The 26,114-nt window shown below is 40.2% G+C and overlaps 1 protein-coding gene across 1 annotated transcript in view; it reads left to right on the top strand.

Annotated features, from left to right (window-relative positions):
• The window catches only part of Pkhd1 (PKHD1 ciliary IPT domain containing fibrocystin/polyductin), a 424,327-nt gene that overhangs the window by 225,355 nt on the left and 172,858 nt on the right, over positions 1–26,114 (top strand). The window contains exons 48-51 of the mRNA XM_005072284.4: positions 3,258–3,435; positions 4,570–4,765; positions 17,572–17,637; positions 25,235–25,363. Of these exons, the coding sequence (XP_005072341.1) occupies positions 3,258–3,435; positions 4,570–4,765; positions 17,572–17,637; positions 25,235–25,363 (569 nt within the window). The remainder of the gene's footprint in view (positions 1–3,257; positions 3,436–4,569; positions 4,766–17,571; positions 17,638–25,234; positions 25,364–26,114) is intronic.

The following is a 26,114-nucleotide window of genomic DNA, read 5'->3' as shown; positions in this document are numbered from 1 at the left end:
ACTCGTTTATTCATTCAACAAATACCTTTCAAACTGTTATTTTTTGAAATACAACTTCATTTAATACGGTAAAGATGAATCATACAGAACTATTTTCTGAACTGTGGAGAATCCCATTCCAAATTGGACTATGGAGCTCACTGGAGCCAACACTTCTATCTCCTTCATGCTTCTTGCTTGAAACTTACCTCTTCTCATATCACTTTCATTTACATTCATTTCTTAGCTGTCTGTTTCCATTTTTCAATTTATTAGTTGTGCAAATTATGCTGCATACTCCTAGGACTTATGACTCTAACCAGAAGGTATATAGCTAGGATGGTACATGACAAATAAATAAAGAAAAACACAGATTATTCTGAAAGCTTTTCTAAATATTACACTTTTATCCGGGTGTGGTGACACATATCTGCACTCCTAGCAGGACTGAGGTTGATGAGACCCTGTGTTAGCCCATACTTATATTAAAAATTGTACCTATAAAATTCTGTAAGTGGAACATGAATGCATCACTAAGTAGGAAGAGGAACAGGATGAAATGCAATGGGAGAGACTAGGCATTGGATTTGATTTGGAGCAAATCTCCCTCTTGTCTATTCTGGTTCTAAGAATTGAAGTTAAGACCTGTCCAGTAGTTCTAATACAAATCCTGGCACAAATGGGTGAAGCGAATCCTGAGTATCTAAAACCTAAAGACAAAAAAATTGCTTCCTTTAAACTTGTAGTAATCTGAGTTACTCTGAATAGGAAAATATTGGAACAGAATAGTTCTTTTATTCCAAATTCATTAGTTTTTTGTGATTCCTCTTATTTCATTAATGGAGGAAACAAATGTGTTTAATCTCATAAGAAATACCTGGGTCAATAATCTGTCACACTAAAGTCTATAGGCATGTTAAATTGACAAAACTTCACAAATAACCTTCCCAGACATGACTAACTATTGACACATAGCCGCACGTACACCATACTCACTCAGTACACATCATCAGAAAATCCCAAATTTATTGAAATGTGAAACTTCTTTGTGATTTTCTTTAAAATTCAAATAGTGTGGTCCCCAATATGTACTTTATTGATAAAAATTCTTCCTCAATGTCAAAAGGCAGTTTTGTGATTGTGTTATTCATGTGACAGTTTAGGCATTAAAATAAGGGTTAAGGAATCAAGAATACCCAACTTCACACACATTGATGTACATAGTTTACCTTTGTATTTTATGTCTAAATTTTTTTTTCATTTTATTCTATCTTGCAAAGGCATCTTTTATTTCCTTTTGTTTATTTGAATAAATATCTCAGTCTGCTTCTGATTGCTGTGATGCATGATCAAAACCAATTTGGGGAGTAAGGGTTTATTTGGCTTACAGGTCCCTATCATGGTTTGTCATGAAGGGAATATGGGCAGGAACCTGGGAGCAGGAACTGAAGCAGAAGCCACTGGGCAATGCTGCTTACTGGCTTGCTCTCATGGATTACTCAATGTGCTTTCTTAAGCACCTCATGACCACTTGCCAGGGGAGACATCACCCATAGCAATCTGTGCTCTCCACATCAATAATTAACTAATAAAGTGCCCCCCTAGACTTGTCTGCAAATGAATCTTATGGAGGCATTTTCACAATCCTGGTTCTGTCTTTCCAGATGACCCTAGCTGTGTCAAGGTGACAAAATTATCCAGCATAAACAGTTTCTCGCTGTGGTCCAGGGAGACCTGCAACTTGAGATCCATTACTGCTATCTCCTGTTTGCCCAGCTATTTAATAATCCCTTTTTTGTCTAGGAGCAGTGGCATACACCTATGACTTCAAGTACTTATGGGGCAAAGGCAGGGATTCATTTGAACTCGGGAGATCATGGCAAGTTGGTGATGTAGCAAGAGCTGTTTCTCCCACCCAAATGTTTCGTTTTCATCATATGCCATTGACTTATAAACTGGGCTTAGATACATCCCAGCTCACTGTGATGAGTCTTCACCCTCTCTGCCCTATTCCCACTTCCTTTAGGAGCTTAATCACCTCGTGGCAAAATGCCATGGTGAAAAGTTCTCAAAGCAATGTAAACAATAAATGTAAACAAAGGGAGAAAATAGCCGCATGTTTATTGAACTTTAAGTAATCCTGGTTTTTCATTTTCAATTTGACTTATTTTTAGAGTCTGAACTTTTGACTTTATTTATGTTCTAATAAAGTCTTAAAATCACTTTCTGGTATGGGCTACACAGAACAATTCAGGAGACCTTGGTACTATCATAGTCTGCCTCAGTTTACTAATTTGGTAAAATAAACTCTTTATACAACCCTTTATAAAAAGTTAGCAAGATGGCACAGGCTGCTTTTGGAAGACCTTATCCAACCAGTCTCCATTTTATGACAAGCATGATTAGCAGCAATGTGTGTAGATCTCTGTGCTGATACAGAGGTCATCAAAGGGAAGAAGGAAGTACATCTGCCTCAAGTTTAGTACAACCTGTAGTTTACAGAAAGAAAACCCGGGAACATCAAGGGGTGATATGTTCTGCATGCATGCAGTAGACCAGACCCTGATAGAGAAGCTAGGCTCTTTATTCCTGGGAACACTGCTGAAGTCGTTTCTCCCTGGCCATTGGAGAAGGGTACTGAATAGTTTAGGCATATCAGTTTCTGGGCTCCTGAAACCTCCTCTAGGAATATCAAGTTACTCAAAATAATGTGTTTTCTGTTGTTAACAAGCTTGCTACATCTTCCTGTAGACATTTGTTAAATTAATTGTATTTTATTGTAGCCCGAATGGACTCATTCAGGTGATATTTATTAGGGGTTTCAGCTATGAATATTACACCCCAGCAGTGTGATAGATGTAAGACTTCTTGTTGCAGTTTCCTAGTGGGATGTTTTGACCTACATAGATACTTAGATGGAAGGCTCGTGACATCACCAGTAGGGAAGATTACAGATGATGTAAGAGGAAGGCATTTGATTTAGAATCGCCATGGAATTACATTGTTTTAGAGTTCATTTATTCAGCTATCTTAAATATATGTGTCTTTGGTCTGCAAGTATGTCCATGCACAATTTATGCTAAGTGTCCATGGACTCCAGAAGAGGGAGTCAAGTACCCTGGGACTGGAGTTACGTACAGTTGTTAGCAGCTGTCTTGTCCTGAGATTCAAAGCCAGGTCCTATGGAAGAGCAGCAAGTAGTTTTAACTGCTGAGCCCTCTCCAAGACCCTACCTGGGAACTCTTATTTACTTTTTTTCTCTCTTAAATTTACTATAGAGATAAGGCCCTTGATGTTCCTAAGAATTTAATTGTGACTGACAGCAGAAATAAGACAATCACTGTCAATTATGTACGTGACACATTGTCTAATTACTATGGCTGGATGGCTCTACTCTTGGATCAAGAGACTTATTCACTGCAGTTCCTGAACCGGTGGATGGATAGATCTTTACAGGTAACCCATCCACTGGCGTTTCTTTCCACACTAAGTGATTCTTATCTGTATTTCTGTGAAGGAATGGGCTGTAAATGTTATCTGATGGTCATGAAGGAAGCTGCAGCAGCATTTTGCTGGATGGTTTATTTGTTAACTCGAACATTCTAGTGTTTAAATTCCATCTTGAATGCAAAACTAGTTCTGATAGAAATTTAGTCATTCAACAAAAAGTAGCCTTTAAGCATTTCCTATTCCTTCCTCCCTCCCTCCCTCCCTCCCTCCCTCCCTCCCTCCCTCCCTCCCTCCCTCCCTCCCTCCCTCCCTCCCTCCCTCCCTTCCTTCCTTCCTTCCTTCCTTCCTTCCTTCCTTCCTTCCTTCCTTCGTTCCCCTCCTTTCCTTTCTTTCAATATAAGCTATAATCTAATTTACCCATTACAAGGGTTAGAAGCCAGAGAAAATTTCTTAACCAGGCAATCCCATGTTTCATACTGCCACCTTGTGGCTCAGGATGAATTTACAAAGAGATCTATCTTCATGCTTCTCCAGGCAGGGCTGGGTGGAAAGATCAAACTGCTAAGGGGTGATGGCTAGGTAGAAAATGGGCACATTTTTCAAGACAGTAACCACCACCACAACAATAATGAATAAGGCACTGTCCTGCCTTGTGATCCAAGGGAAGCTGCTGCACGATCCGGAATGGTACAGTGAGATCACCAATCACTGGGCACTTGGGGATTGATGAATCACAGGAATCGTGGCTCATGATGTGTCAGGTGGCCCAGCAGTGTCAGCCATGGCTGTACTCATGCATAGCTCTTGACCGCTGCTCGCCTCTTCATGTCGTGAGGAAAGCTGGGAAGGAACTGTGGCATGGCCCCTTCTCTTACAGCTATCTGACTGAGAGAAGTCAATGCATTGGTCTGGGCAGCCGTCTCCTCCTCTGTTAACTGTGGTTATGAACAAGAAGAACCCCATGGCTCTTTATCAGTCTTCACGGTTGATGGCATCTTAGCCTGACTGTGAACTTGCTATGAAATAGATCCAAGGAGGCCTATTTCCCACACAGAATGTGCGGTTCTGATGCTAAATGACTCCTCTTTAGGGGAGGGATCTCCTTATTCATCAATGGTTTTTTTTTCCTTCTCACTTCAGTATTCAGCGACATTTGACAGCTTTGCCTCCAGAAATCACCTCCTGCTGCTGCACAGGGACCTACCACCTCACCCGGACATCCTCATCAGATGTGGGAGTCGCGTGGGTCAGTCACTTCCATCTCCCCCTTTGCCCAGTCACAACAGAGGCTGTGACTGGTTCTTCAATAGCCAGTCGGGGGAACTCACCTATCTGGGTACGTGTCTACCTGTGGAAGTAATTTTTGAGGGCATATAGTCAGAAATATTTCACAGCATTTGTGCTGTGAAATAAATAAGGAATAAAGGGGATGGCTGTGCTGGGTGTTGTAATTAAATGCGCAGGCTCTAAAATCAGTTCATGTGGGTTTAAATCTCACTCCCAAGACTCAGAGGTAGTGAGTGATAAATAGGTACTCTGTATCTTAACCCCCTTATTTATGAAATAATAATAGTACCTACATCAAACCCACAGTTAAATAAAGGGGAGGCATGTAAAATTCTTATCAAAGTGCTTAAACTATATTAAGTGCTCAATAAATATTTGTGATATTAATATTTTAATTTGTTTAAGATAGAAGTTTATTTACAGAAAATAATTGCAAATTAAAACTGCTCAGAAGTTCTTCTTGCTCTTAGAGAGGACCTGAGTTTACTTCCCAGGACACCTGCCAGTAACTCAGCACCAGGGGTCCAAGGAGATTTAGTGTTTGCAGGCATGACATGTATGTTCAAAAACCCATACTCAGACATGAATATATACACATAATTTAAAAAGACTGTTTGGAAAGTCCATTTCACTCTAGTCAGAAAGACTATTATCAAGACAGCAACAAACACTGGCAAGGATGTATGGAAAGAGGAACCCTTATGTACCTCTACTAAGAATGTAAAGTGGTGAAGGCATTATGGAAATCAGTATGAAGATTTGTCTGAAAACTAAAGACAGAATTACTACGACTAAGGTATATACATGGAAAGTCTCTTGCTTATCCATGTTTATTGATGCGTCATTCACAATAGCTAGGAAATGGAATCATCTTTGCTTTCCATCAGCAGAGGAGTGGAAGAAGAAAATACAAATGTACAATAGAATTTTATCTGTCAGTGAAGAAGAATTCAATGATAACATTCAGAGGAAGATGTATGGATCTAGAAATGCAAGCCCTAATAAGTCAGATTCAGAAAGACATATATCATGTTTTCACTCATATGTGAAATCTAGATTTGTGTGTGTGTGTGTGTGTGTGTGTGTGTGTAAGGAGAAAAGAGGGCTATGAGAAAGAAGGATATGTTCTAAATGGAGGGGCAGTAGCAGCAAGAGAGTGCCATGGAATATGCATGTCAGGAAAGTAGAGAGATGGTAACTGGATGTAGAGGGGAAGGGACAGTAAGAGGGACAGAAGTTGGGAGTGAATAGGAACAGAGTCTGCTGATGTGTATGTATGGAAAGTCACAATAAATACCACTTCTTTGTAAGCTGACCAAAACATTTAAAAAATAAAAACACAACCAACAGCTAAGTTTACCTATGAAGGTGAGAGGCCAGATGACTGTGGCTGTAGACACAGGGAAGAGCAGAGAATGTCTGCCAGTGATGATGAAAGTTAGCATTGGTGTGGCATTTGAGAGAGAAATCTGGAGAGTTGCTGAGGTTCAGCAGACTAGATGGCATGAGCTCCAGGTCCCTGGACTAGAGGACTGGAGCCTAGGCTGTGTCTGTGCAGAGTCTGGATTAGAAGAAGGAAGAAGGAACCTGACAGTCTGCAGGCAGAAAGAGTTCTTTACCATCTCAGGTGTGTGTTTCATAGGATCCCTGTGTTAGGCTCAGGAGGATCCATTATTGACCTCCTGACATGCGTCTTGTTTTATTTCTCTATTCCAGTGTCCTCTTGGGTCACTGAGAATCATGGTGTCCACTTGTAGCAGCCTAACCAGGTCACTAATATGATCTAATCAAATGGTATTCATGTGTAGATGACTATTTCACAGGAGACACGTCATTAGTTCCATCCTCAAGTTCATTTAATGGTTTAGCTTTTGTGACCTTTTAGGGTCTTGTGACTACACTGCTTTTTTTGTGATGGGTGTGCCAGAAAGAGTATCTGATATGATGGTTTTCTGCAATGATGGTTTTGTCATAAATTGTTCTTAATAGGTTCTGACAAATTCACAGAGCCTGATCAACATAGCAAGTCTCAGGCCTGCCACAAGCCAGACTTGCCCCTAAGGATAGTAAATAGTAAGCAATTGCCCTGGGTCACTTGTCTTTCCCACTTGTGCATAACCATATGAAAACTGGGTCTGACCCACACAAATGCCTTACCACTACTGAATCTTAATAGCAATGAAGGAAGAGTTGGTGTTTCCTGGCATAAAAAGAAAACTTCTTGACAAATGCATTAAAATGTATGCTCCTTGCACTGAATTTAACCATTCACATTTTATTTCTAGTATGAACTAATCAAATGGTAGTCATTATATAGATGACTATTTTGATAGGAGACATTTCATTACATAGGTAGATTTTACTAATAAATTTTTTTTTTTGCATCAGAATATCCTTGTAGTCTTTCCTTTGCCTGAGATTTGGAAAAGAGACAGGAAGCCATGCATAGTTGTTTGAGTCTCTAATGTACTTAAGACCTTTGATCCTTGAAGAGGATGGCCAGTAGGAGCTTGTGTGGTCTATATCACCTCTTTTATACTCTAAGTGAATGGGGCAAATGAGTTATGTTCCCATTCTGGTCTAGAACTGAGGTGTGTGCTGTTCCCTTGTCTTAGCTTCCCATGCAGCTACATTGATTGTGCTCATTTGACCATAATTATGGATAGCCTCTGTATAAAGTTTACAGCTTCTGTGGGGATGTGGTGGACAGAGTACCATGCATCCTACAGACCTGTGTTCCTTCCCTGATATCCTACTAACAGTGAGGTAATTATCACAGCTGATACCCCAACACAACCCATAGGAAGTAAAGTTCAGAACTTGTTTGCACATTTGGTAGATTAGTTAGATCCTTACTTTCATCTGGTTATTTAGTTTTTGTGACCTTCTAGGATTATTAGCACTAAAATAATTTACATAAAATATGCAAGTCAAGATTTCACAGGTGTATACTAGGATGTGAAACATCAGCAGAGTTCCCTATATAGAACTCTGTTGTCAGGAAACTGCTTGACTTCCCAGTTGTAGTGCAAGTTAGTTTTCCTGTGTTGTTCTTTCACTTAGCTGCTGTTTACTTCTGAGGCAGCCTTTCTGACAACTGGTTGGATTTTATTCATTAATCACTTCTTTTACCATTATTATTATTATTTTCATAAAATATACATTTGATCATTTTCTTTCACCTTTCCCAACTCCTCCCAGACTCTCCCCATCTCCCTACCCACTTAACTTCACTTTCTCAATCCCCCCAGACAACAAAAATAAAAACAAACAAAAATCCAGGAAATAACTAAAACGAAAAAATTCACATATACACAAAACATGGAGTCCATTTTGGTTTGTCAAGGGGCCTGCTCTGGAGTGTGGTTGATGAGAAACCCGGTGGTACTCCATTGGAGAAAACTGATTTTGCCTTTGCCAGTGGGCGTCAACTGCAAATCGATGCTTGGTTAGAGGTGAGGCTTTGTGTCCAGGGCTGTTTTTCTGTGCTGGAGTTTTTGTCTGGGTTGAACATTAGCTCCTTCTACATGGATGATCTTCTGTGCTGTTTGTATCCTTACCACATCCCAAAAGAAGAAAAAGTTTCTTCTTCTTCTTTTTTTTTTTTTGGTCACAATTAATTATATCTTCCCTACTTGACTCCATCATGTGAGACTTAGGGTATCTGTCTAACCTTAGGCCCAAACAAGAATGAGAAAGAACTGAACCCAGGCAGTCTAGCTCCTGGCTCTGGATCCCTCCACTAGAGTGTGCTGCCCACTAAATAATCATTGATCACCAACCACAAAGGATGGAGAAGTGGCTTCTAGGCAGGCTGCAGAAGAAAATTTCTCACTGGTCCCTAGCCTCAGTGAAAAATGCACCATGCGTGTATTTTGACCCTCCCCTTTCTCCTTGCCAGGGAGGCTAGCTTTGTCTTTGTTCTGCGAATGTCTTTATGGAGTGCTGGGTTTCCAGAAAGCTCATGGCCAGTGCTTGGGGCTCAGGGTTTTAATCAGTGGCTGGCTGGCTCTTTTACCTGGGGCATGGTGTTATAATTGCTCCATGCCTCAACACCTTCACTTCTACAAGGAGGTTAAGAATATTTACTTGTCTCTTGGAAATGTGATACAAAGCACTGGAATACATTAGCGCTTGCTTAGCATAACCTGCTGCTCTACTTGGGTGGAAACTTTCTCAGTCGACCCTACCTCTTCTCCTCTCTATTAGTGTGGCACCTTCATTTCAGCGAACTCAATGTCGTTTCTCTTCTTTGGATGTCTGTGTGTGTGTGTGTGTGTGTGTGTGTGTGTGTGTGTGTGTGTGTGCAGCTGCGCATGGCCACACGAGTGCGTGAAGGCCAGAGGCTAGGTGGGGATGTCCTTCCTCAGGTGCCATCCCCCTTGTCTTCTGAGACAGGGGTTCTCATTGGCCAGGAACTTCACGATAGGCTATGCTATTAGGTTGGCCAGTGAGGCCTGGGAATCCAATTCACAGGTCTCTGCCTCCCCCATACTGAGATTACAAGTATATATAGATTCCTCTTGTTCTTGGCATTTCTTTTTTACATGACTTCTGGAGACCAAATTCCAGGTCTCATGCTTGCAAGTCAGATACTTTACCAATGGAGACATCTCCTCAGCCTCTTAACTTTTTTTAAAAAACTGGATTTGATATACCTTGAAGTCCATAATCATATGATATACCTAGCATGTAGCTGTGAATGGGAATTTTAACAGGTGTTATACACTTACTTACTACATCTTTTGAGGAGACTGGTTCAGGTGGCCTTTCCAAAGTCACTGAAAATGTTGCACAGGGAACTGCTTACAAAAGAGGACACAGGGGAGTCGAGTGGCCGAGCACGGGTTAGGACCCAGAGGAGACAGTACTTGATGTGGTAAGCGACAAGAAATGGCAGGTCCCAGCTGTAACTTCCAAGCTATGCTTGGGAACACATAACTGTATAAGAAGCGTTCTCTCCTGTTTGCAGGTCAGGAGTCGAGTTCAGCAAGCCCTCTTCTCTGCTTGCACAGTTTGACTGACAGCTCATGTCTCTGCCTTCCCGAGCTACTCTCTTACTACTTCATTGCTGCTGTCTTTCCCCCACCCCCAGGAATGTTTCAGTTCATGGTGAACTATTTTTATTTTTTAGTTACATTAACGCTATGAAATAATTAGTCAGCTAATTAATCTGGTTTACAAGCTTTGTAGGATTCTTCAGCTGTCAGTCAGGCCCAGGCCTGAGGCCTCCATCTAGTCTCATCTCTCTTGCCCATGTGATCCTCGTTGCCATGGCTACTGGCTACATCTGCTGACACCCCACTCTCTATTTATTGCTTAATTAAGAATTTCACGCTCAGCCCTTATCTGCCTCTAAGAACAAGTGCACACTGTTAAGAAATTCCAAATTTAGGCCCAGACACAAGGAAAGCCTTTCTTATGGACTTGGCTGTGTGGAGCCTCTCTAACGATCTTCTCAGCATCCCAGCCGCCACCCTTCAATCAAAAATCATTAAATGGGGCAGAGATAATGAGCATGTAGCATATCAAAAGAAGGATGTTTGCTTGGTCCAAAGGAGGAAAAGCTGCTGGGCCCCATGCTCTCCTCCACTTCAAAGGGAGATGAGACCCCTCATCACTGGGGCCTGATAAAGCCTCATTTGTTCTGGGCTTGACTTATGCAGAAGGTCTCCTGTGTCAGACCGTCTCACAGACTGGCTTTCCCCCACTTCTTGCCTCCACCTCTCCTGGGCCCCCTCCCTGGCCTTCCGCATGCTCGTGTGTCAGCACTTAGGCAGCTGGGTTCCCCCAACGCATCAGGCCAACCGTGTAATCACTGACTCCCCACTCACAATGGCCACTTGTAGGGGGGTGGCCAGGAGGAGGTCTTCACCACAATAGGAACACAATTATTGCAGCTGCTAGGGAGGGCTATGCCTCTTCCTGTAGAAATAGAATAGGACTTGCCCAAACCAGGAGGTGAAGGCTGGCGGGAGGTGGTGAGGGGGTGAGGAGGAGTGGAGAAAACAACCTTGACTGGATTATTCATATTCTGACTCTTGGAAGCCCAATGTGGAGCCAGTGGGGTTCCAGCAGCTGCTCCTACACAGACTCTTCTAATAATTGTACATTCTGTCAAGGGTCAACTTACTTTTGACCCTGTCCCTTTATATTGGTAAAAGGCTCTTTAGGGCAAACTGTTGGGTTGTGGCAGGGTACATTAAATACTCAGAGGCCCCACTCCTTGCTTTATCCCCCCACCCACCCGTCCAGCAGCCTGTGATAAATTCATATCAGATGCTTTGCCATTCACAGTTGCCCTCCTGAATTCGCACAGCCCTGGAGCTGAGCAAAGACCGCTAGTGCACTGGGGCATTGTGTGAGGCGGCAGCTGAAGGTACACCTGCAAGGCTCAGAGGCTCCTAGGCTGCCACAGACTGACTGGACAGAAAACAAAAACAAAAAAACATATTTTGGCAGACTAGCTAATGTATGTGTTCAAATGTTCCCTTAACCAACATAAAGGCTGGCTATGTGTTGAGGATCTGGGGGTTGTAATCTGTGAAAACAAGCATGATGTGACTGGACAGACAGATGGAATTTTGTTCTGTGTGCCGAGTGTCTTTGGAGAACTCAAGTCATTTTCCACAGATGCACTAGAAATCTTGCTGCCAACTTGTAAGATCCTGAAAATAATGACGCTTTCTTGAGTTTGAGGGTAGGTTCACAACCAGGATAGTTTTATAGCTCTCCTGTTCTCAGTGTAGTCAGGACACTGGCAACCATCTGGACTTCTCCATGCTTCTGAGGATCTAAAGATGCCATGCACTTTCTGGAGAAGGAATCCTGTGAGGATATAAGCAGATAGGATTGAACTGCTCTCCAGAGCTCTTGGGAGCATCCGTAGGAAGGGCAGAGTCATAATCTTTTGCAATGCTGTTGCCCTCCCCATGCTGAAGACCTCTAAGGCAATCTATAGCATTCTAGTTAATAAATTAATTTACATTCTTATAGAAAACTCATTCTGCAAAGATCCCAAAGGACTTTACCACTAATGTAGCCAATTGACTTGGAAATACACTAACCTTTATGGTTAAAAAAATCTAGATAGTGGGACAGGAGCTTGGGATGGGAAGAGGATTTCTTTGCTTCTTGTTTATAGAAGCCTCTGCTCAAAAGAAGAAAAATTAAGAGAGGGAGCAGAGAGAATGGAGGAAGAAAGGGAGGGAAGGAGAGGAGGGAGGGAAAGAGCTGTGCAGAAAGGAAGGGAGAGAGACAAGTTTAGATACACTATTATGGATCTTTTAGAAGTGACAGGGTTGGGAAGATTATTCTTAGTAATGCTAAGTGGTGAACCTTAATTGACATAGGTAACAGGTGAGGTGACCTCGGTTCCAATACAGCTGTTCTGACTCTAGGCTCCATGCTATTTCTTTTCCAGTATCCTGCTTCCTTTTTAAAATTTAAGGTTGACTACTTACCCTGGTAAACCAATTCTTCTCTTTCTAAGAAAAACTTGTATGTTTTAGCAGAAACCATGCCTCTTCAGTTTCAGAAACCTGACGTCCATCCTTAGACTCTTGTCGCATCCATTAGCTTTTGTTGACTGCTGAGCTGCCATTGCCTCCTGAGGGTTAGCATCACAGGCGTGAGCCATCACACCCAGCCTTTCCATCATATTCTCACGCCTCCGTATTATTTGCCTAATATTTAAAATAAACTCTTATACCATTGTATTTTTAAAACATAACCTTTTCATATGCAATGCTATCATTAGAACTATGGAAATTAATGGGGTATTTGATTCTTTCCAAAATACCTTAAAAGTTAATAGCTATTGAAAGAAAACATGATATACTACCAAAATCATGACTGCACATGTATTTGGGGATGATAATGTGGCTTGCAAATTTTTGTCTGATTTCTTCTAGTTACTGTTGTGACCCCAGGGGTCTTTTCCACCTGAATTTCTCTTCTTAGTTGGAAGCAAAAACCTATTCCCAAGTACAAACTGTATTGTTGTTGGTAAAGTCCAAAAGAAGTTCTATTCTTACATAAATAGTGTTTTTAAAAATTTGTCTCATGGGTAAACAGAATACTTATTCTCAGATCCCTCTGAAAATTCTTGGTTGTGTGTGTGCATGTGTGTGTGAACGTGTGTGTGTGTGTGTGTGTGTGTGTCCATGTGCACGCGCAGCAGGGCCCAAGATACTGCAGATGCCTCCACACAAATATGGTACACACTATTCTGAGTGAGACTCAGAATTATTATTGTTCTCTACATTAATTAAGAAGATTTAGTGAGCTAGCTGCCAAGACTATGATTAATGCAGATATATCTGTCAGTCTTGATTAAGTTATTTTAAAAAATAATAGCAGCTGTCCACAAAAGAATATTACTGGTGGTAGGAGAAGGCTCAAACATAGGATTTTCCTCTATTTCTGTAAGGACCATGTGTTGTGAGGGAGAAAATGACTTCCATAGCTTCTTAGTGATGTTGAAATCAGGCAAGAGTATATACCAAGCCGCCTTGGGACCTACCTGCCAGCAAGCTTTCCTGAAACTAAGTCAGAAGGCATCAGCTTCTGCGGCATGAGGTCAAGTTCAGAGCTCAGTGAAGGAACTCAAAGCAGATCCCCGGAGAAGAGATGGACACAGTAGGCATGGCAGCTAGAATGGAAAGAAACAGGGAGAGAAGAATCAAATACAACACCTCTCTTAGGAAGCCAGCCCTGGAGGGCACTGGTGCACTTTTTTTTTAGAACACATAGCCACTTAGTTTACCTTATACAACTTCAAAAGTGCCTTAGGCTTGCTTAAGGACAGAGTGGGGGGGTACTTATTTATTCCTTCTCTATGACTGTATACAGGACATTTACCAGGCACAGCATCTTAACTTGTAACTATCTTCCTTTTCTTTAAAAAAAAACATGCCACTCTTTGTCTTAGATGTCTCTGTTTATAGTAGGCTTACATCATATAGCATTTACCAGAATAGCCTGGTACTCAGTGACCCGAACACGGCTTTTCAGGACCACTTTCTACAATCTGGAAGGATCAACAATTGGGCTTCACTTATAAACAAAAATGATTAGCCACCCTCATATTTCAAATACAAAACTGGAAATCACAAGCTCAGAGAAAACACAGGCACAATATCACAGCTGGGATAAAGCCTTTAAACTCTTCCCAAGTCAATACCTATACTACTTAATGATTTTCTTTCCTCCCCTTTATTCAAATTGGAAACCACACTTCACATTTACAGTCCTTCGGAGTTAAAAACACTTATCTCCTTAAGTTGTGCAATGCTATCACTCCTCTTGATGTGGTACAGTTGTGGGAAGAGCGACGCTAGTGAAAATGATTTCGGGAGCCTTGCTAACCTGTTCCAAGAAGGATGAGGATGCTAGGACAATGGTACAGTTAATATTTGCTTCCCATGTGCCTTGTATTGTATTGGCTCACTTTTCTTCACCCAGTGACCCTATAGCACAGGATAAGTCTCCCCCCACCCCGAGTCTTCTGATTTTCTGTGATGTGAATGGGGGTCAGAAATGGTGACCAACTGGCCAGTTGTTCCCATGTAGAAATAGGAAGAGCCAGGATTCATATCTCTGCCGTTGGGGTCCAGTACCCACATATTTCCCACCATCCTCTGTTGCCTCTTCGAATTTAGAAAATGTTTGAGAATGTTTTGTCATCTTACACATATGTGCACACACAGAGCCAGCTATGGACAGTCATGCACAATGGAAGTTTGGGAAGTCAGACTCTTGTGATTTTTTTTCCTTACTATTTACAGCTTTTCTCTGACTTCTCTGATCCTCTGAATCTTGCCCTCATAGCTGAGGGACATTCTCATACGTAATAAAGTGGAAAATAGCTTTTCAGTATACTTTTACTTTTGCAGTATTCTTTATTTCTCCAACTATATCTCTTATGCTACTGTCCTTTATTTTTTTGAAGGGTTGACATTTTAAAGTATTGTAAAGCTTTATAAAAGTCTTCTGATATGTACCTATTACTACTTTCCTTATTTATAGCCATATGTCATAAGAAACAGACACTGTATGCACTGACCACATGTGTGCAAGCCTACTGAAGTCTATGCTGTTTGAAAGTCATGAATAAGAATGACTTTGATATAACACCTTTAAATGATCTCATTTCTGTTTTCAGATGTTTCCTGGGATATTTTCTAGTTTTTTCTTAAATATTGACTAATTCATTTAATGCCAATGCTTACAGAAAGGCCTTGTATCTTTGTCATTATTTCCATGCTTCATAATGATATTTTGTCTGTATTTTATTTTCCACAAAACTAACATTATCATTATTACCATTACAACTATGTCGATGGCTATTCTTTCACATCTATGGGAGTAAGCAGAATGCCTTTCAATTTTCTAGTTTGAGTAACCAGACTAGAATGCTCTGAAATTGAGTTTTGTAAATCAGTCCATAAAAATAAAAACCTACTCTCCCAGAAGTATCTAACATTAGAAAGCAGGTAAGGAAAAACTCTCTTTTTAAAAGAAAGAATCTCCTGTAGGTATGAGTCTAGTCCAGAGGTACAGTGCATATCCAATAGGCAAGAGGTTTTTGTTTTGGTTTCCCAACATTGTAAAGCAAAACCAAATTTAGAGTCAGTGTTAGTTACTGTTACAATCCCGAATTACTAATTACTATGTAATAATTAGTTATTGAACTGAAAACAAACAAGATAACTGTTTTGATGTGGAACTAGTGAGCAGTTTTTCGTGTTAGTGAGGCACAAAACCATGCAAACAGAAGTTAATGTGTTAGAATTTACAGAAAGAGAAAAGGTGAGATGGTTGACTGGTGACTTAATTTTTAAAATTATTTTTATTTTGTTTGTAATTACGTGCATGCGTATGTGCTTGTGTGGGTTTAGGCCAATGAGTGCAATGCTTGCGGAGTCCAGAAGAGGGCATTAAACCCTTTAGAGTTTTACAGGTAACTTCTCAACATGGGTGACGGAAATGGCACTGGGGTCTTCTGAAAGAGCTGTCATTGTTTGCAACCAATGACCTATCTCTCCTGCCCCATTAATTAAGAAAGAAAGAAAAGATGTGTGTGTGTGTGTGTGTGTGTGTGTGTGAGAGAGAGAGAGAGAGAGAGAGAGAGAGAAAGAGAGAGACAGACAGACAGACAGAGACAGAGAGAGACAGAGAGAGAAGAGAGTGATAGGTGAGTGTGGGGAGAAAAGAGAGAGATGAGTATACAAGAAAAGAGAGATAGATGAGTATACAAAAGGAAGAAAATAAGAATTTAAGGAAGGTCTTAGCAATGATCATAAAAAGGAACACTTTAGGGAGACAGCTCATTGGATGCAAACTTAACGACAGAGTTTAAATCTTCAGAACCAGTATGAAGGCCAGATACATAGCACATGTGTGTAATCCTATCCAGGCTTCCTATGCTGAGATGGAAGGCAGAGTCAGAATTCTACAAAAGCTTGTGGGTAGTTAACATAGCATATGTAGCAGAAAACCAAGAAAGAATCCTGTATCAAACACAGTACAAAGTGAAGACCAACAGCTGAGGACCAATAGGTGAGGACCAACACCTGAGGACCAATACCCAAGGGTCAATACCCAAATACCCAATACCCAAGGACCAGTGCCCAAAGACCAATACTCAAGGATGAATACCAGAGGACTAATACCCAAAGTCCAATACCTAAGTACCAATACTCAAAAACCAATACGTGAGGGTAAATACCCAAGGACAAATACATCCACACAAAAGGAACACATTGCGGGTATCAAGAGTGTGTTGCCAATGTGCCTGGTCTTAGATGTGGTGATATAAAGGGAAAGGCAAGCCTAGTGTATTTTATAATTGAAAAACATGAGAAAGTGATCAAGATAGGAGTAGAGGAACTGGAGAGATCACATCTTGGATCTCTTTGGAGATTATTTTCTTTCTAATGTTCTGAAGCGTATGCTTTGTAATTAAAAAGAATGACATTTGTTCTGTCCCATCTGTGATGGAAGAAAGAGTTTAGGGTCCCAGTGAAACAAAAATGGAGAGCATGAGTTTGGCCAAGACCCTGAGGCTGCAGCCTGCAGCTGCATTAGCAGTGATGGGAGGGGCTGGCTCACATAACATCGAATAAGGCAGAAAGGTAATTAACCAATAAGAGACAAGGTGTTACCAGAAAGATAGAGTTCGTGCACCTGATTACTAATTAATCAGGCATGAGAGCACCTTGTAGATGCATTCACTATTTAATTATAGCAGCCTTTCCTGGCAAAGGAGCATATGTTCCCAGCTTAATCTACTGGTTTATACTGACATCAAATTGTCATTATCAGAAAGAATCAGGCCTTTTGATTATTTCCACTAATTTATTGAACACTTAAAATTAATGAACCCCAGGCCTTTTAAATGTGCTTAGTTGGTTTGGAAGAAGGGAGGAGAAGGGGGAGTAGAGTGGGGGAAACCTTCATTAAAAGGACAATTTGTTTGGAGAAAGGTAAAGCAAATACATTTCATGGGTGATCTCAACTCTGTTGGTGAGAAATACATGCACTCTACCACCGAGCTTACAAAATTATAGACATAGGAAGTCAGGCACACCTGCAGGACACCAGTGGCCTCCACGGATCACATGCTAAAGTGTTTTCCTCCCTCACCGTTTATCTCTCTGCCATCATGCTTAATCAAATCAAAGCAAACCAAATAGAATGGTAGAAACCACGTGCTCGATTAGTTAACAAGGACTCTTTTCTCTTCCATTTCCAAATTTTGTTTTGGGTGGGAAAATAAAATGCAGCACCATCATTCTCCTCGGTGTGTGAAATCTTTGCACCACACTCACCTTGGTTTTGTTTTTGTTTAAGTTTCAGGTGAGGGTCAAGTTCAGGTGTTTCTTCAGGTGAAGGAAGGTGTGCCTCCAACTGTTTCCGGTGAGTACTAACCACTAGATAGAAAGTCCAACCGAGCAGAATGTCCTCCAGTGGTTCTATGGATCCCTCCTCTTCTTTGTTTATGAGCAGGCAAGCATCAGCTCTCATGCCGTTGAGCCTGACAGCTCTCTGCTGTGTTGTCCTATAATTAAATATATGTCTTCATGTCAAGGGAAGATATAGGATGCATTTGCTTTTCAAAACAATAGAAAGTAAGAATTGTAACATGTAAATAAGCACATTTCATAAATTATGAGCCATATGTGCACATAGGACTCCAGATCTGCAGATGGGCCATTAGGCCCCCTCCAAATGGAGAGAAAAAATCCAGGGTATCTCTAAACTTTAATTGTTCCTGGTAATTTCAGGAAATCAGGATAAACAAACGCTCCCCAAAAGTCAGATGGTTCTGTGAGATCCTGCTAACTCAAAAGAGCCGAATTCTCAAAGACTAAACATCTCATAACCACCTTTTAATGTATGTCTTAGTTTGTTTTTGTTTATTGCAAGTCAGTTTAACTGTACATTTGCAGGGGAATAAAGCCTTTCAAAGGCAGGGTTTTCCTTTGATTTCAGAGCGATATTTGTGTTATGTCAGAGAAGAGTCATACTAATCAAAAACGTTCAAATTCTTCCATTTCAATTAAAAAGCAAACGAGGTAAAGTTACTGCACTCAACTAAGAGAAGGAGTTTCAGCTACCACTCCATGCTTCTTTTTATCGCAATAAGCACAGTTGAGACTGGCTTCACAGTGGGTTCCATGTGTTTGCATTTGCCGTGTCTCACTCTGTCCATCTTCAGTCTTCATTCCACTTTTTCCTTTAGGTGTCTCAAAATTCCCAGTTTATTGATTGCCGCTCGATTAGGTGTGTGTGCACGTATGCATGTGTGTGTGTGTGTGTGTGTGTGTGACAACAGTGAGAAAGAAAAAAAAGAAAAAGTGGCTTTTACCTTTATGATGTCTTAATGTCTCTGGCAGATGTCAAATGAATGACAAAATAATTAGTTTAAAATTTCCTTTTAAATAGCTATTACCAAATTCTTTTCTGTCTGAAAATCTTGTCTCCAAATTACATAAAATTGGGTGCATCCTTATTTGTTAGGTTCACACCAGTTGGAAAGAATGTCTTGTACCATCGTACTTTAGTGTATGTGGGACTACATGTGACACCTAGCCATAAAACAGTTTATGTGGTCATATCATCAGTCAGTAGTTGAGCCTTGGTAAGACATCACGTATGTTAACTCAGCCCTGTATTCTTTTTGCTGTACCATGTTGCCTCTAATATGCTTATATTATTTGGGGGGATATATATTAATCATATATTAATCAACACATGAAACTAAGCTAGAGCCAGTTTTCCTCTCTTAATTTAGGGCAGAAAAATATAACAATCCATATGAAGTCATCAGAAAAAATATTTCAGCTAAGAGAGCTCCAGGTATTTCCTTGACTTCCATGTTACAGACTTTAAAGTTTAATAATACATTTAAACTATGGTAGTGCATTTTATTTAATAAGGTTATCTATGAAAAACAATGCATTTATTGCACTATCAAGACTAGTTTTCCACAAACAATGGTATGATTAGTGAAGTTCTACCTATGTGTTAACCAATTACAAGCTTTAGAATGAGTATGCAATGCAGTGGAAACTGTTGTTAATATGCTGTGAAGTCTCTCCATTGATCCATTAATAGAGAGCCTGTTAAGTGAACACATTTGTGAGGAGATGGTGGACAGCAAAATTCTAGGACTGTGCAAAGAAATCAGCCAATCAACCTCCCCCCAATAACCGTGTATGATGAATCTCCTTGTTGCTGTTATTTATCATGGATACTTCTTGAAAGACTAGTTTCCTCGATGCAGCGCCACAGAAATCAGGAGGAGGTGAATGAAGAGTAAAGGAGTAGATGGAAATATTTGCCTGATACATTCAGCTTGAGACCACTTCAAATTTGAGCTGCTGGTGATTAACAAATTTGTAAAGAGAAATAGGATGAGCATTTGTTATAAATGTTGGTCCTCACCAAGAGTGACCTCAAGGTTTCAGAGAAGAGGCTCACAGCCTCCAATGCTAAATGCAATGAGCTTTTGGAGGTCCAACCTGGTCTCTTTTTTTTCTCATCTCCAGTCCATCCCTCAGTCCTCTGTAGTATCCTTTCTACCTCAATCGCTGCACTGTTACCACCCTCTTTTTATTTGTAATTTTTTTCATTCAATTTAGTTTGAACATATTTTGTTCCCTCCCCAGTTCCTCCCGGATACTCATCTTGATCGAGGATGCCCTGATGCCAAACTCAATAGTTGGCTTGTAACACTCTCTTTTATAAAATTTTACTGATAGCAAGATCTCATCTTGAACTTATTCTGTTGCACAAGATTCCAAGAAAAGATAAGCAGTACAGTACATTGCTGACTGCTTTTTTAAAATTTAATTTAATTAATTTAGTTTAATTTCTTTCTCCAGCTTTCAGCACAACATTAGCCATTCAGAAACCTAATAACTAACAAGAAACTGAAACAGATTCTTTTTTTTAATTTTATTTTCCAGTTTAAATTTAGATAAGAAACAAGGTTGCTTCACAAGTCAGTTCCAGGTCCCTCTCCCTTACCCTCCCCTCCTCCCATGGCCTCCCCCCAACACCCCCCCATTATCCCCTCATTGCCCCAGGGAGGGTGAGGCCCTCCATGGGGGTGTCTATAGTCTGTCATTTCATATAGGGCAGGGCCTAGACCCTTCCCCAAGAGTTCAGGGTGAGAGTGCACCTCACATTGTTCTATGGGAGTCCAAAGTCCGTGTGTATACTTGGGATGGGTACTGATCTGCTGCCCAAGGCTCAATAGATTACCTAGGCCTCCTCACTGACACCCAGATTCAGGGGTCTTGATCAGTCCCATGCTGGATTCCTAGGCTGATGCCTGGGATTTAAGAGTTAACCTTTTTCTGGTCAGCTGTTTCTGGGGGTTAAACCAGCCCAGTCTTAATCTCTTTGATCATCAGTCCTCCCACTCTGTTACTGGCTTTCTTGAGTTCAGCTCAGTACATAACTAAGGGACTCTGCCTCTTCTTCGATCAGCCACTAAATGAAGTTTCTGTTTCCCAGACTCTCTGGCCATAGGATTGTAGGGTGGCACTCCCCAGATCTACGTCTAAAATCCATATATGAGAGAGTACATGCCATGTTTCTCTTTTTGTGACTGGGTTACCTCACTCAGGATGGTTTCTTCTAGTGTCATCCATTTGCCTGCAAATCTCATGATTCCATTGTTTTTTTCTGCTGAATAGTACTCCATTGTGTAGATGTACCACATTTTCTCTATCCACTCTTCGGTTGAGGGACATCTAGGTTGCTTCCAAGTTCTGGCTGTTACAAATAAAGCTGCTATGAACATAGTGGAACAGACATCTTTGTTGTATGAATGGGCATCTTTTGGATATATGCCTAAGAGTGGAGTTGCTGGGTCTTGTGGTAGGTTTATTCCCATTTTTCTGAGGAATCTCCATACTGATTTCCAAAGTGGCTGAACCAGTTGACACTCCCACCAGCAATGGAGGAGTGTCCCCCTTTCACCCCATCCTCTCCAGCATAAATTGTCATTGGTGTTTTTGATTTTAGCCATTCTGACAGGAGTGAGATGGTATCTCAGAGTTGTTTTGATTTGCATTTCCCGGATGGCTAAGGATGTTGAGCACTTTCTCAAGTGCCTCTCAGCCATTTTAGACTCCTCTATTGACAACTCTCTATTTAGTTCTGCAGCCCACTTTTTAATTGGGTCCTTTGGTGTTTTGGAGACTTGCTTCTTGAATTCTTTGTAAATTTTGGAGATCAACCCTCTGTTAGATGTGGGATTAGTGAATATTTTTTCCCATTCTGTGGGCTGCCTTTTTGTCTTGCTGACTGTGTCCTTTGCCTTACAGAAGCTTCTCAGTTTCAGTAGGTCCCATTTATTAATTGTTGATCTCACTGTCTGTGCTACTGTTGTTATGTTCAGGAAGCTGTCTCCTGTACCAATTCGTTCAAGGTACCACCCACTATCTCTTCTAAGAGGTTCAGTGTGGTTGGATTTATGTTGAGGTCTTTGATCCATTTGGACTTAAGTTTTGTGCATGGCGATAAACATGGATCGATCCGCATTCTTCTACATGCCAGTCTCCAGTTATGCCAGCACCATTTGTTGAAGATGCTTTCTTTATTCCATTGTTATATTTTTAGCTTCTTTGTCAAAGATCAGATGTTCGTACGCGTGTGGGTTAATACCCGGGTTTTCAATTCGATTCCATTGGTCTACCTGTCTATTTTTGTGCCAATACCAAGCTGTTTTCAGGACTATAGCTCTGGAATAGAGCTTGAGGTCAGGGAAGGTGATGCCTCCGGACGTTGCCTTGTTGAACAGGGTTGTTTTGGCTATCCTGGGTCTTTTGTTTTTCCATACAAAATTGATTATTGTTCTTTCAAGGTCTGTGAAGAATTGTGCTGGGATTTAAATGGGGATTGCATTGAATCTGTAGATTGCTTTTGGCAGGATTGCCATTTTTACTACATTGATCCTACCTATCCAAGCACATGGGAGATCTTTCCATTTTCTGAGGGCTTCTTTAATTTCTTTCTTTAAAGATTCAAAGTTCTTACGATACAGGTCTTTCACTTGTTTGGTTAACGTTACCCCAAGGTATTTTATGTTGTTTGTGGCAATTGTAAAGGGTGATGTTTCTCTGATTTCTCTTTCAGCCCTTTTATCATCTGTATAAAGTAGGGCTACTGATTTTCTTGCGTTGATCTTGTAGCCTGCCACTTTGCTGAAGGTGTTAATCAGCTGTAAGAGTTCCCTGGTAGAGTTCTTTGGGTCATTGATGTAAACTATCATATCGTCTGCAAACAGTGAAAGTTTGACCTCTTCCTTCCCAATTTGTATCCCCTTAATCCCCCTTTGTTGTCTTATGGCAATAGCTAGAACTTCAAGTACCATGTTGAAAAGGTATGGAGAGAGTGGACAGCCTTGTTTTGTTCCTGATTTTAGAGGAATTGCGTTGAGTTTCTGTCCATTTAGTTTGATGTTGGCTGTTGGTTTACTGTATATAGCTTTTATTATGTTTAAGTATGTCCCTGTTATCCCAGATCTCTCCAAGACCTTTATCATGAAGGGGTGTTGGATTTTGTCGAAGGCTTTTTCAGCATCTAGATAGATGATCATGTGATTTTTGTTTTTCAGCTTGTTTATATGGTGGATTACGTTAATGAATTTTCGTGTGTTGAACCATCCCTGCATCCCTGGGATGAAACCTACTTGATCGTGGTGAATGATTGTTTTGATGTGTTCTTGGATCTGATTTGCCAGTATTTTATTGAGTATTTTTGCATCAATGTTCATGAGGGATATTGGTCTGAAGTTCTCTTTCTTAGTTGTATCTTTGTGTGGCTTGGGGATTAAGGTTATTGAAGCCTCAAAGAAAGAGATGAAACAGATTCTTAAGGCAGGATGGAATTTGTGTGTAACATCCATCATTAACATAGTCCCTGGAAGGTTTGGGTTGTTCAATTAGAAATAATTCCAGCCCTTTTATAAATTAGAGTTATGATGGCATCAGTGCACGATGTTGATATAAATTTGAAGCAACTATTTTTCTGTTTTCTTTTGTTTGTTTTGAGACTTCCTGAAGTTTTGAAGAGCCTAGTCACTGTCCATGGAATAAATTACTGTACATAGAACATCAAATACCCTGCCTGGCCTCTGTGGTACTAGTCAGTGGTTATACCAACAAATGCACTTAAGCCTTTGTTCTGTTCCCTTGTACTGTTTGGACCATATTGAGAAGGAACCACAGCAGAGGATACAGAATATTACAATGTCAGAGGCACAGCAGTGTCAGCATTTATAAACTATATGTAAAGCTCCTTTCTGAGATAGGCCTACTCTAAGAAGTGTGCTGTATTTATGGTGTAATTGTTTATAAATTCTGAGTGACCACAGTCTGTATCCTTTTGAGCTATTCTGGAGCTCAAATTAGACCATTACTGCTTTATATTTGAGCACTGTTTGGAAAACTATCAGGTTATTCCCATGCTTTTGACATCTGGGGTTGTGTTTATCTATTCTGATATATTTGTTAATACTATTTTCATCTTCAAGACTGAAATACGACCTATTGGCAGATGATGACCAAACCTACCTTTCTTGCTCAGTGTTCTCTCTTCCCTTTCAGCACCATGTTGTTCATTCCTTGCTGTGCATCTCTGTTTGGATATTTCCACCTTATCCAAATGCCATATGCTCAATTCATTAGAAGTTGATAGAACTCATCAACTTCTACCCTAATGGTCTTGAAATCTTTGGTCTCTCTGCCTTCATAATATTTCACTCTCTGGTTACTTGTTATTTTTTCAGACTCATCATTGCTTCTTTCTAACTCCATCTCATGAAGCTTCTTTTGATTTCCCTTTCACATCTCAATTCTCAACTTTGCATGAGCTAATGTACATGCCTCCATATGAACCACATTTTGGCCACATACCTGTGGAAGCAAGGGTAATGTTTTTTTTAAATTTATTTCAGACTCAAACTTCTATTAGGAACTCTCCCACCCCCCAAAAGACAGTCATTATTTGTGACCACTAATAGAAGAGATTCTCTTCACCCTGTCAGTGGTGGCAATTTATTTTACTTTTTGTCACAATCTTCCTGGCCCCTAATGGTATCATGAAAAATAACAAACAAAACCAGAAAAAGGCAACTGGATACAGCTCAACATGATAATGTCCACAATGTAGTTCTAGAAGTCTCTTTAGAAAGTGGTTAGTAGTTATCAATCCCATGGTGTGGTGCCACTGGAACGCTTATGGTCAGGCATAGAATCAATAAAGAATTATGATCTGTAGATAAATTACTATTACAAGAAATGTCCAGGTCATAGTCCTGCCATCATACATCAGGAGCTGTGAGAAGCTCATACTATGACTCAGCCATTCCAGGAAGGAATCCATTTTTTTGAAGATGATCAGGATTATGGGTAGATTTGCATAGAGACTGCTCAAATCATGTTGTTTACCGTGAGAAAGACTCTCCATGTTGGATGTTACAGAGTAAGAGAAAAATGGATTGCTAGTATGATGGAATATTATGCAATCATTTAAATGGTGTTTACAAAGAGCTTTAATGTCATTAGAAAATACTTAAGAAAAACAACTAGACTAACAAAATAAGATTGGATATGATATAATTTATATAATTTCAATTATATATAATTTCAATTATAACACTGAGATATTATGGGAGGAAACACAAATAAAAGGTTGATTGTGGTAATTATTATGTGGTGAGGTTTGGGGCAATTATTAACTTTTCTTTATTAGCATTTTCAAAACGATCCATAATAAGCTATATAATATGTATAATGAAGCAGAATTCCAGTGTTTAATAAGCTTGGTGTATGTATCTCAAAAGTGTAGAAGTTGGGTAACAGCTTGTTTCTTGCTACGGAATGTTTTATAGAAGCTTCTCATATTCAAAACCAGCTAGTTTGAAAGGTGAAAGTTGAACTTGTCACAAAGACTTGGGTTTTCATAGTTAACTTTGCACTTTTCCTGTGTATTATAGCTTCTACATCTGTCCCTGAATCAGCTTTAAAATGGAGCCTTCCTGAAACATGGCAAGATGTTGCAAAAGGCTGGGGAGGATACAATCAGACCATCCCAGGACCTGGTGATGACGTATTGATTTTACCCAGTAAGTGAAACCAGCTGTGATAGGAAACAGATGACCTGAACTCAACCAGATCTGCTGGGTATGAGATTACATGACGTAATTCAAGACAGGAAAAGAGTAGAAATAAACAGTTGCATAGAGAGGTTAATATGAGGGAGGAAGCATGCTAAGGTTTTTAAGGAACCTCGATATTGTTTTATACAGTGGTTGAATCAGTTTCCATTCCCATTAGTGGTAAGTGTCCTTTCTCCCTAATATCCTTGCAAGCATTTGTTGTCATTTCTTTACTTATTGGTAGCTATTTTTGCTGGGATGAGATGGAATCTTCAGTGTAGTTTTGGTTTGCATTCCCTTTATGACTAAGGATACTGAGTATGTTTCACATATGTATTGGATTTTCACTTCCTTCTTTGAGGACTACCTGTCAATCAAGTTAATCTGTTTATTGATTAGATTATTTGTTCTTTTGGTGTTTAGTTAAATTATTTATTTGGCAAGCACACTATCACTCAGCTACACGGCCAACCCTTGAGTTCCTTGTATATTCTAGAAATTAATTCCTTGTCATATGAATAGTTGGGAATGATTTTTCTGCTCTTCTGTGTCTTTTGAAATTGTTTCCTTTGTGTATCACCTACTATTATTGTTGTGTGTCATTTACTATTATTAGCTTTAAAAAACTTGGATCAGTGGAAGACAGCAGATGTAGAAAAAACATAATTTCGAAATACACCAAAGCACACTCATATTTAAAACATTCATTTTCCTTAAA

The sequence above is a fragment of the Mesocricetus auratus genome, unplaced genomic scaffold, assembly GCF_017639785.1.
Source record: "Mesocricetus auratus isolate SY011 unplaced genomic scaffold, BCM_Maur_2.0 Super-Scaffold_100021, whole genome shotgun sequence".
NCBI classification, from domain to species: domain Eukaryota; kingdom Metazoa; phylum Chordata; class Mammalia; order Rodentia; family Cricetidae; genus Mesocricetus; species Mesocricetus auratus.
This window is presented reverse-complemented; position numbering and strand designations above follow the sequence as displayed.